Source organism: Pogona vitticeps, chromosome 4, assembly GCF_051106095.1.
Source record: "Pogona vitticeps strain Pit_001003342236 chromosome 4, PviZW2.1, whole genome shotgun sequence".
Classification (NCBI taxonomy): Eukaryota; Metazoa; Chordata; class Lepidosauria; order Squamata; family Agamidae; genus Pogona; species Pogona vitticeps.
This window is the reverse complement of record NC_135786.1, coordinates 139199103-139211467: the sequence shown is the minus strand read 5'-3', so window position 1 is coordinate 139211467 and position 12365 is coordinate 139199103. Positions and strand designations below refer to the sequence as shown.

General features: G+C 38.8%; 1 protein-coding gene across 2 annotated transcripts in view; it reads right to left on the bottom strand.

Moving 5' to 3' along the window:
* Window positions 1-1549: 1549 nt before the first annotated feature.
* TERT (telomerase reverse transcriptase) overlaps window positions 1550-12365 on the bottom strand; it is a 32950-nt gene continuing 22134 nt past the window's right edge. Inside the window, exons 10-16 of one of the 2 annotated variants that reach the window (XM_072998461.2) lie at window positions 12005-12076; window positions 10739-10873; window positions 8357-8483; window positions 7982-8043; window positions 5241-5365; window positions 3184-3321; window positions 1550-1898 (exon numbers count right to left, since the gene is read on the bottom strand). In XM_072998461.2, the coding sequence (XP_072854562.2) occupies window positions 1795-1898; window positions 3184-3321; window positions 5241-5365; window positions 7982-8043; window positions 8357-8483; window positions 10739-10873; window positions 12005-12076 (763 nt within the window). In that variant the 3' untranslated portion in view covers window positions 1550-1794. Of the gene's footprint in view, window positions 1899-3183; window positions 3322-5240; window positions 5366-7981; window positions 8044-8356; window positions 8484-10684; window positions 10874-12004; window positions 12077-12365 lie in introns of both variants that reach the window. The other variant, XM_072998462.2, reaches the window with a different exon arrangement.

Genomic DNA, 12365 nt, shown 5'->3' with positions numbered 1-12365 from the left:
TGTGACCCAGCTGCAATGCACTGCAGTTTTGGGAAGCTTGCTCAAAGAGGACAATTCATTTGCCAAAAATGATCAGCAGCCATACTCAGATGAAGCTACTGTAACTGGAAAAAAGACTAGGCTATCATGAGGAGGAACAGTGTTGTATTAAATGTAACAAGCATGCCATTCATATTCTGTATAGATGATTTAAGGTGCAAGTAAATAAGTCATTACTAGAATGATGGGGAATCCTGGCAGAATTATTCCCCTTCCTTCCCAGCTATCATGGCAAATGAAGCCACTGATATGTCAGAAAAGCACTGAGGAAGAAGCCAGCAGCTCCTCCACTGTCACTTTAATAAACACCATAAAATTAAAGCAGAATCTCAAAACCCTTACGCATGAGTGCATATTCTAATCTTAGGATCATCTAATACAGTGGTTCTTAACCTTTTTGAAAGAAACGCCCCCTTGAGCCATTGAAGAAGTTATCATCGCCCCCCCTCCCCGCGGTGATGATATCTTTTTATTTATTTATTTATTTATTTATTTATTTATTTATTTATTTATTTATTTATTTATTTATTTATTTATCTAAGACACTTAAATCCAATGACCCCTGAAAACAAAATTAAATTCCAAGAAAATGAAATGCCCCCCAAAAAGTAACATTTAATGATTTAGTTGCAAGTGAATTTTAAGACGCAAGATGAAATATAAAAAGGGCATAAAAACAAATGCAGGAACTAAAAATTTCAAGACAAAAAGTCTGAAACTAAATGAAAATTGTAGGAAAATATATATTCATGCACACTGTAAAAAGGCTGCAGCCATCTTCACAGGTTTGGTTTGCTCCGGCGCCCCCCTACCGCCCCCCCTTCTGCTCCAGCGCCCCCACACCGCCCCTTTTCGTTCTACCGCCCCCCTGAAAAATGAAATCGCCCCCTGGGGGGCATTATCGCCCACGTTAAGAACCACTGATCTAATACCATCACATAAAATGTTTGAGGGCTATGAATGTTTGAGGACAAGTCCCTAGCTACACTGAGTGGCTTGTAAATTACTTTCTTGCTGATAAGCCACATACAATGAAATAATGGAGTATCTTATGTGAAAATAATGAAATGCATTATAAGACTTCATGGTTTTCAACAAGGTTTAAGAGTTCACATTTTCAACTACCAAGAATGATAAAAATAAAATATACAACGTAGTGCCATGCTTTTGTAGATTTTTCAAAAGGCTTAGAAAAAATATATAGGAATGTGTAAACATAATTCATTTTAAGCCACCACAGTTAGCTCATCATATCTGGATTGTAGATTGTAGATAAATTGTATTCCTTATATCTGTACAAATTCTACATCAATATTTTACGTAATTCAGAAGTGTATGTTATTTTCCTTGCATAAGGAAATACTTTCAAGGAAATCTTCATGCTCGTCAACTAATTGTGGGAGTCAGCATAACTGATTTCTGGGAAAGAATACCACCTTGTAGGCATCTATTTAAGATACATACTAAGAACACTAATTTCGGTATTTGTTTGACAAAAACGAGGCAGGAATTATTTCACAATTTATTTAAAGTGTGACTGCAGTGTCCATTTTCTCCCTGTATGATCAAAGGGATTAGCCAAACTTTGATTGAGGAGAAAAAAACATAGATACTGAAGTGGTTTAACATTTCATTGCTTAGTGAAAATGGCAAACCTTTATTACACTTCCAGGTAGCCTTAGGAGAACTTACTGCATGAACATATTGCATGAAGAGGATGAATTGGAGTTTCAAGAGGAATGTGGTCACAGGCAGTTAATCCAGAATAGCTTTAAAGTCTTCATATAGGGATGGTTCTGTCACTTCTTTTAGGAACTGGACAGTAGTTTCTGGAATTTGCCGAAGCAACCGTTTTTTACCTACAGAGATAGAGCCATTGAATATTAACATTAAAGATGTGCATGGCAAAAAAAAAAAATCATATTTCTTAAATTTCAGGTTCTTTGGGGGAGTGCCTCTTTATTTTGTATTTTTTTTTCTGCACTGGAAGTTTTTGCAGAAAAGAGAAAGATCTTTTAGGTCATTCATTTCCTCCTTCCCCATTCTTATTTTCTGGCATTCCAAAGCTCTTTAAAAGACCACACCAAAAAAGTAGAGGTCAATCAATAGGACACAAGAAAAATCATAATCTGATATATACAAAAATACTTCACATTTTGTTTTCATGTCCTTACCCATAAGATATGGGGCCATGTATAAATGGATAATTATCTGCCATGCAACTGCAGTCTTATGTGTAAGGAACTGGACTTTGTTCACAAACGCTGATATTAAATTATAGCAGTTAGTCTTTAAAGTACCACAATGTTTTTGTCTTTATTTTTATTTATTTGGCTTTTGTCTAGACAAATCTACTCTGAGCTGTTTACAGTCCAAAAAGCAATACAATTAGAAACATCAGTTTTAAAAAAACTAAAACAAGCAAACATAACCCAAGATGGAAAAACCAGGGGAAGAATTTAAGTAATGTCAGGAGGGAAGGCCTGCCTGAAGAGCCAGGTCTTCAGTTTACTCTTAAAAACTCCAAGCGAGGAGTTTTCAGGACGGAGGATGTTCCAAAGGCGCGGCGGCCACCGCCGAGAAGGCCCAGTTTCTAGTTTTTTCCTTCCCCACCTCTCTCAGAGTTAAGCCCCTCAGCCGCCCAGCCTGACTAGAATGAGTGACACAGGTAGAACTAGGTGGAAGAAGGTGCTCTGACACGTATTGAGGTCCTAAACTGTTTAGGGCTTTATATGTAATCATTAGCACCTTGAAATCGATGAAGAATGTAATGGGCAACCAGTGTAAGGAGGCCAAAGTGGGGGGAAATATGATATTTTTTTTCACCCCAGTTAGTAATCTGGTCACTGTGTTCTGGACCATTTGAAGTTTCTGCATCAATCTCAAGAGAAGCCCCACATAGAGTGCACTACAGTGGTCTAATCTCGAGACTACAAGAGCATGGACAAGTATGGTGAGTGCCCCAACATCAAGATAGGAGCTTCACCCATTTACATCCGTCGAAGATGTAAATTGGCGTGGCGGACCACAGATGGAGATGGTAATTAATCATCACACTGCATATTAGATGTGTTGTCTCACCATGCACTCATGAAGAAAACCAAAAGACATGAACAATAAATATCGAAGGGGAAAAGTACTTACAGTGTTTCAATGGTGCAAGAAGACACTTGTAAATAACCTTGTGATGTGTCAGCTTAATAACAAAGGCATGGTAGGTGAGCCATTGTACCACTTCGTATGTCAGCACCACTGAAGTACCAGTAGAAGTAAAAGAAACATCTGAAAGGAAAACAAATCCACATAAGAGTTTAATTAAGAGATTCTTTCCGCAATCTTGAAACAGTCTTTTTGGGAGGAGAGCAATTATTTTAAAGAGAGAGAGAGAGAGAGAGAGAGAGAGAGAGAGAGAGAGTGTATATATATATATATATATATATATATATATATATATATATATATATATATATATATATATATATATGTGTAAGAGGACACATTTTGCATTAGCAAAGGGAACATGTACCGTATTTGCCGGTGTATAAGGCGACGGGGAGTATAAGACAGTCCCCCAACATTCTCACTCAGAATGTAGAGTTTGTTATATACTTGCTGTATAAGACTACCCCTTCTTCCGCATGCGTGATTCTGCTTTGGCTGCATCATGGGGAGAGTTCCTTTTGCCCCTTTTGGTTCCTTTTCGGAGGTGGCAGCCATTTTGGAGAGGCGGCAGCCATTTTGGAGAGGCAGCAGCCATGTGGTCACATCTCAAAATGGCTGCCGCCTCTCTGCTGTTCCGACAGTCAGCTGTTCGGCGCTAGAGTCAGGCTGTTCCCAGGCTAGGAGCGGGGCGCTACTGGGTCTTACTACCAGGTAAGTGACTTCGCTGGGAGAGCGAGGGTTTGCTAGACATGCACCCGGCGTACAAGACGACCCTCCCCCACTTGGAGGCATGTTTTTCAGGGCCAAAAAGTCATCTTGTACGCCGGCAAATACGGTAACTGATGCAAACCTTAATTAACCCTTGTTAAGTAAGACTTGCATTTGTTATACATTCCGTTTTTATTTAAGCACATACACATTTGTAGAGTTCAAAAAAGTATTCTTAAATTACAAATCCAAGAACCTGTATGTTGTCGTTCAAAAATGTAACGACTAAATTCTAGAGAGGTTCTGTTACACTTAAAACAACAAAAAACAAAAAACCACGTCACAGCACTGAGCTCATCCTAAACAACTGTTCTTCCAGCTTCACTCCAGCCTTTGTCTGAAGGAGGAGAATCTGACTGTTGGCCAAACATCTGGGGACCAGAAGCCAGCTGCCTCCCTGGAGGCTTCTCCACCTGGCTCTCCTTCTCTTTGATGAATGAAGGGGTGTGTGTCTCTAGGCTTGGAACAGACTCATCTCCTATAAAATGTATCTCCCAGCAATAAAAACCAAGCGAAGCTGTGGGGAAGCATGAACAAAGGGGAGTGCTGCTGTTCTTAAGCCTTTATAAAACATGAAGCTTTGCCAAACTTTTAATTCTGAGATTTTGGTGTGGGAACTACTTCTTGGCAAGGCTCTGAAGATATAAGACTGCAATTTGGATTCTCCTCCTTTCCTTGGTGCCAGCTCTTTAAAGAGAGAAAGAGATTTAAAACTAACATGGGATTCCCAGTCATATATTTAGATGAGTGTCCAGTCTGGTCTTTAAAATGGTTTTCTACAAAACAGTAGGGATGAGGTTTCTGGATTTCCAGGACTACAAACAGGATAATTCTCCGTTCTGTTCTTCTCAGAAAGAGAGCTCCCACTTAGCACTGAGATGAGAAGAGGGCATTTGGGTGGAGCTTTGACTAGTTAAGTCCCAAGCCTTCTAACGTTGGCCTTTTTGCCAGGTGCATCACATTCAGGTATCTGCAAGGTGCCTGAAGGGTAGGTAGAACTACCAGAATGGATAACTAAGCTATCTGTAGTCCAGGCAATCCCAAAATCCCATTCATTGGTAAGTACTTAGGCTCTGTGGTTGTGTTCCAGCTTCCTGCTATGTCACAATGGAAGTCCCCATGGTCAAGCTAACCTTCTTAACCTGACTCCATTTCCAGTGACAACATTTAGCATCATGTCTAGTTCATTTCTAAGCAAGAAAAATGAATCAAAAACCCACTCTTAGAAGTAACTTTAGATTACATTTTTAGAGACATTTCATTCAGCCTACCTTTATTTTTAGTTTTCAAAACAGAGAAGCAGCATGAAGCGGTATCAGAGATTATCTTCAGGAAAAATCTGCGATTGCTCTTAATTTTTTGGTTAAATGGAAGCTGAAGAACACATGCATGGAACCTAGAATTTAAAAAATAAAAATAAAAGGCTCTACATCACTTAAGCTTTACTAAAGTGCACAGGGGCTCAGCCTTACTAGGAGAAAAGAATCACTGTGGTGCAAACAGTGAGTCAAATCAGACAGCTGTCTGAAAGAGGATGGCTTTGGCCATAGTGACACCTTGCTTCACTCTTATCCCCTTAATCCCTTGGCTTTTCCTAAAGATTATCTGTTTGCTTGGTCTCCCTTTCCTTCACAGTTGTTCTACAAAAGAGTGACAAGATTAAACAGCCAACCTGAGTGGTTTCCCATTACGCCCTAAGCCATTCTCATTTGGCCTTGACCAAAGTGCATGTTCAGTAATGATAAGCAAATGTTTGTAGGGAAGGGTGGTGGTGGGAAAATGAACTTAATTACCTTATCAGTATTTAAGAAAGTGGAGATGGGAATTGTGATGCATAGTGGGCATGGCTTTAAAGGACACAGGTTGAAGTCCTGGCAGATTTTATACAGACACAATGTTCCACACAAAAAAGTAGTTAATGAATTACATACTTAATGTCCATCTGTAGACAATAGGGTAGATGAAGGGAGCGGTTGCCCATAGTTTGGACTGAGATCAAATTAGTTAGGTACTAATCTGCAGCCTCAGTTTCGGAACTGAGCAGATCTAATCATTGGTACTAGGCATGGGGACAAATAAAAAATGAATTGTAATATTTGTGAAATATCACTGATTCGTGGGATATTTGTCCCTTCCCATTTGTTAGGTCCAGAGACCCCGATGAATATGGAGGGATGAATATTTACTCATTTTTATTTGTACCATCATGCAGGCTGGCTGCAGGACTGGAAATGGCCAGCTTGACTGTCAAATGTCCCACTGATCAGTTGTTTGGTGAGACATGTTTTAATGATGAATTGATGAAGATGTCAATTTGTTGCTAATATTTGGTGCTTTGTCCATTTCGACAAACGACGAATCCTGACAAAGTACATTTTTTCCTGATTTATCCCCATCTCTAATTGCTAAATTCACATTAAAATTTTGCAATACAAATACACATTTTAGTATGGATGTGAATCATTGAAGCCTCTCACTCTTGACAAGAAACTAAGAAAAAAAATCACTCCTTTCTTCTCACAGAGAGATTCCTCTGTGGGAAGATTTTGCATGAAATCTCACAGGATTGTTCAGAAGTTTCCTGGTCATTTTTTTTCCTGGAAGAAAAGCCAAAATGCACATGAATATTACACCTCTTGCGCAAAATGGCATCATATCTGTCCAGGACTCACCTAGAAAGGGCACTAAGCTATATAAAAGTTGGCAAATTCCTATATAAAATAATGGGAAGGCAAACAAAACAAAACCAAAAAGGGAAAATGAGACAAGTGTTTCATTTTTTGGGGAAGTTGGGAAATCTCACTGAAGGGGGCAGAGTCTTAGTGGGGAGTATCATCATGGTAAGACTTGGAAAAATCATGAGTAGGAGAATTTTTGTAACCACGCATCACAATCCTGCTTTTTAGACTGAGTTTTTTCTTTATTCCTGCTTGTTTCATGATATAGGCTTCTCCAGTCTCTGATGATTATGCACTGAATCCAAGGTTTCAAGCTTTGTTCCATACTTAGTTCCTTTTCTTTAAAATTATTTGATTTTGAACTGATATACGTTTCTGAGTGAAGCTTCTTTTTGTGCTATTCCTTACATGGGGAAGGCAAGGGAGTGCCAAAAGAGTAATCTATAAACCCTCTTGGTGACACATCTGTCAAGAGCTTGAGCCTTAGCCTTTTCAAGTGGGAAGACCTTCACTGATCTGGGTATTTGAAAATTGATCCAAAGGAAACAGCAGAAATGGAATATGGTTAGCAATATATATCGGGCCAGGTTGACCTTAAAACTCAGGAGAGGGCAGGAGCAGGGAGGGCACCACCATTCTGGATCTAATTACCTGAGGCTGAAGATAATGAGACATAGGGAGGGAGTTTGCAGGAACCCAATAACAGGAAAACAGCAGCATAGAAGGCGAGGCAGGGAAACTATTACACAAATGTAGTTTGGAACCCTAGATCTAAGAGTAGTACAACCTCTGTAGCTGTGATGGGGAAGGTAAAGCCCTTCAGATATTGTTGGACTGCTGCTCCTATGATTCCTCACTGCTGATTATGCTGATGGGAGTTGTAGTCAATCAACATTAAGAGACACATTTTATGTCCTCGTTCCTACTGAAACATCACTTCTAAATTTCCTCTTTGGGACAGATAAAATCTAAGTTACCTGTAGGGCACTTATGACTAGTTAAGAGGAAACTTGTTAACATATCTGTGTCTCAATTACTTCGCTGAACCAGAGCTTAGAAAGAGAGGTTTTTTTTGGACTATAGCTCCCGGAATCTAGTAGCCAAGAAATCTAGCAAAGGTAACTTTTCTAAGCTGTACACAAAATGAAATGCATTATAAGGAGAAGATGTAAAGTACCACTCAAGCAAGTGGCTCCAAACTTCCTGTATTAAAGAGGCAAAGTTCAGCACATCAAAGACCAATGTTGCAGGTAAGACATTTGTATTTGCCTAACGAAGAGCACCTTCCAGTGGCTTTTAATAGTACTGGTGCTTCTGAAGTTATCCACACATACCTGTAGGCTTGAAGCAGAAGTATCTTGCAGATATTAATACAGACTGTTCTTAGACTATTGATCTACATTGAGGGGGAGGAAAACAATGACATTAAAACGTACTGCTTTGAATGTTTCTCCAATATAAATAAATAAATAGAGTAAAAATTTTAAGCAATTAAGAATGAAAGAAACGTACTGTATTGTTAAAAAATAGATCAAATTAGTTCATTGGGAGTAACTATTCTATTTAATCCATAAAAACAAAATAAATTAAACCCCAGAAGCTTCCACAACAGTGGTGCTGGATGGCAGGAATTCCTTAGACTTGACAGCACATCTGGATTCAGTTTAACTAGAAGGCTTCTTCCAGGCATTACTGCTGTCTTTTCTTACCTGTAAATCTACGAACAAACTGTGGCATTTCAGCTGCAGGACTGCAAGCAGTTTATTTCTCAGGCGCACACCCGCTTTGGTGCTAGAGTTGAAAGACAGGCTTGATCGGATAGACGTGCAGGCATAGCTGTAAGGGGAGACAAGATGGGAGAAGGGGAGGCAGAGGGCAGAACTTAACCAGCTGTTCCATCAAAACAATGATGTAGTTTAATTAGGATTGGACTGAAGTCGGCTTCCTTAATTTTTCATTATCATCACATATTTTTCATCCAACAGGCTCAATACTTCTGCTACAAACTGTTCAACAGAGAGATTCACTGGGTACTTCAGAGCTAGGTGGTCCTAGCAGCAGGCTTACAAGCAGTGATATTTCGGGTATACAACATAATCTCAGTTCATTTTCATTTTTTGGAAAAAAAAAGAGGTGAGGCTGGCCTGAATAAGATTATAAATACTGCCTGTTTCAGAAAGATAAACTTAGATTAAAACGTATACAGAAAATGCCAATTTTTAATTAAGAGTTACGTAGATCAAAATCATGCTTAAAATGAAAGAAACAAATTAGACTTTAACTACATGGTTAAGTACACTTATGAACTAAAGAGGTAATACAACTGACAGGAGCAAGCACATAGACCGGCTGAACCAATTATTCCTTCCACTGCAGATTTGACACTGCCACCAATTTCATTACAGTATCTGCATTTCATTATTTTGTTAACTGAAATCTTTTCCATACTGCCTTCTATCCTATTTGGACTTGATGGCAGAGGCATACGATTTAAAATTATTTCACCTTAATAAATAAGGAAAATAGCCTTAAAGCATCAAACCCCTCAACAGAGCTGTACACTTTACAGAACTATGCCTACAAGCAGCCCTTCTACTAAAGTTTATAAAATGCTAGGCATCCAACTCTTCTTCAGATGCGAGAGCTTTGCAGCCCCATGCGAGTTTGACAGCGGAGGGGACACAAGGGAAGACAATTCTAATACCACTGTGGTTCTAATAATTGGATCTAGTCCAATGGAAAGAGGTTATCTGAACTGTGCATAAGAATCCTCACTATGGGCAGGAAACCGGACAATAGTAATCTATATTGCCATACTCAAACAGAGGTCAGAAAAGTTACTTTTTTGTACTACAGCTCTCAGAATCCCTATCTTAGCTGTGAAATCCTAGGAGCTGTAGTCCATAACAGTACCCATTCCAAGCTGTATTTTCAGTCACTATGCAGAACGAATGCAGGGGTAGGTGATACATTTAGAGACCAGACCACTAAAGTCACAACTCTATTGCAGCCCACATCTTTCCTAACTTAGATTTAAGATAAACACCTGACAAAATCCATGTCATGAATTTTTGAACTCTTAAGACATTGGTGCGTGCTTGAGAAAGTGGACATCTGTTTCACGAAAGGTAGCAGATTGCATGATTTCTTTCGTGGCCTATAAAGTTATCACCTACTTCTGCATATGTGCAGTGGTGCCCCTCAAGATGAATGTAATTTGTTTATTTATTTATTTATTTGTTCCGTGAGAATCACTGTCTTGCAAAAAAAATCGTCTTGTGAGGTTCCCTATGGGAACCTTGCAGAACAAATGAAATTTATTCGTATTGCGAGGCATCTGTCTGGGGGGGGGGGGAAACATCTTGCAAAGCATGGCCATAAAAGAAACCGTCTTGCAAAGCACCATAGCAATCATAAAAACCAACTGTCTTGTGGGTTTTTCATGCCGTGAGGCAATGGCTGAAGTCTTGCGAGTTGGACTGGCTCGCAATCTTTCATCACACAGGCCTCCAGAAATGCATACATAAAGTGTGACTGACCAGTTAAAAAATGCAGCCAGAGAAACAAAACGAGAAGACAATTCTTTCCCAAACAGAGCCGGATTAACAGGCATCTGTCAGGGAGGTTTCATCTAATCTCACGGTTCACAAACTGTACAGCTACTGCTCTGAAGGAAAATCTGAATTGAATAGTTTCAGTCCAATTGTCCTCAATTCACTTTTTGCCTCTAGCAACAACGTGGATTAGTGGAGAGAGTGACAATGCAGGACTCAGGAGACATGGGTTCAAATCTATTGTCCATCCAGACAGTTATTTAATTTCTGATCTAGGATCATGTTTGTAACTTTCAAAATTCCCTGTTTCTGTTGACTCACAAGAACCAAAATAAAAAGTATGGTCTTTTCTCACAGACCAGGAGCTTTAGCTCTGAAACTTGCAATCAGTCCCCACCAATTAGTCAAGCAAAACTTTAGCTGATAAATTAACCAGTTAAAACATGCACTCACAAAATCAATGCAAACACAATGCCTATCTACCTGGAATAATCACAGTAAACTTCAAGGGTTTGGGTATCAATTAACAATCCACACCATGGGATGACACCGTGAGCTGGTAACTGCTTGAACTCTGAGCATCCTGGGATGTCCTCATCAATGGGAAAATTCACCACTGTCTTAGCTGGATTTATGACAAAGCCATATTCAGGAACTCCCATGGCAAGAGTCCTACATTAATGCAAAAGACATGGTTACTAGTGTAATCTATTCTAATCTGATTTCTATTCTACTGCAATATGAAATAAAAGCCAGAGCAGATTTATGTATATGAAGGGTATTTTTGACTGTTTTTACATGCAGGATTATCAGGACTGTCTTTAGAGATTCTCTTTGTTCAAAGACAGGGTGGGTGGGGTGGGGAGAACAGGACCCCCAAAATAGCAAGAAGATTTAAAGAATTCATTCATTTGATAATTTTAATTGCTAAAATGTTTGAATTCCTCACAGAGAAACATATTTTTCATTATTTACAGAAATTAAGGCAAGCCTACATGTTTTTCCTACTTTGTAAAATTCCTTCTTCTTCTGTTAGTATGGAAGGAAATACAGTATATAGGACAAGATGCATCTCCTGGCCAGTGCACATGTTTGTTCAAGTATGCTGTCACAACTTCAAGAATGTTTGTTAAAATCTGCTTTGTTTTATTTCCCTCATGCATATTATATTATTTGGCTGAAATCCAGTAGCATAAATTATGCTGTGTAAGCCTGATTATGTCAGCTGTGGCCATATTTCGTTAATAAAACATTTCCTATCCCCTCCCCAAGATTCTCAGGCTCCCTTAGGATCTCTTTAGTCCTGGAGATGCCAGGATGTCTGAAAATCAACACTGCTGTCATTAGGCGTATGTAGCAAAACTTTACGTTATTGGATTTCAGCCATTTTATTGGCAGAAATTCAGTAATAAGTTGCAACTAGAGCAGGCCCTCTGAATCAGTGGAACTTACAAAGGGCTTGATTTACCAAATCCCCAGATTCAATGGTTCTATTCTAATTGCGATTTACTACTGAATTTCAGCTATAGCATTACATCATATCATACACCATGAGCCAGGATTGTCAGGAATATACATTTTTGCTCAATATTACATTCACCATTATATCTGAACTTTGGGGAAGTAACAACACATCATGCATTAAGATCAACTCTCCATGAAAATATGAAAGAAAACAGAGTAAAACAAAGTAGGGCTTATAGGTTTCTATAACTTTTACGCATAAGCAGGACTAAGGAAAACCGAAGTTTAAATAAAGAGGATTGAATCGCCCATTGAAAACTTCAATTCTTTGTGTCTTACCTCAAAAACATTTTTGCTTGTGTTAAATGAGGCGTAACAAGCAAGAAATCATCAGTTAAACGCATCAACACTCTGCAATGTTAAACAAAGTGTTAAAGTTAGTCTTGAGAAGGACTGGGTTTCTACAGTAATGCCTGTTTACTTTTTATTTAGAAAGACATTTCTAGAAATTCAGTTTCCCACCTCCTTTTCTCTCCTATTAAAAGAGAAAGCATAAAGTAGTTCATTCATATCCCACCACATATGAATTTTCTTGTCTCTCTTGAATAAAATCTACAGTAAGTAAGTAGGAGACGGCATTGTTGTTTTTGCCAGTTTCAAAATGATGATGGGGACAATTATTAATGAATCTGCTTGGATA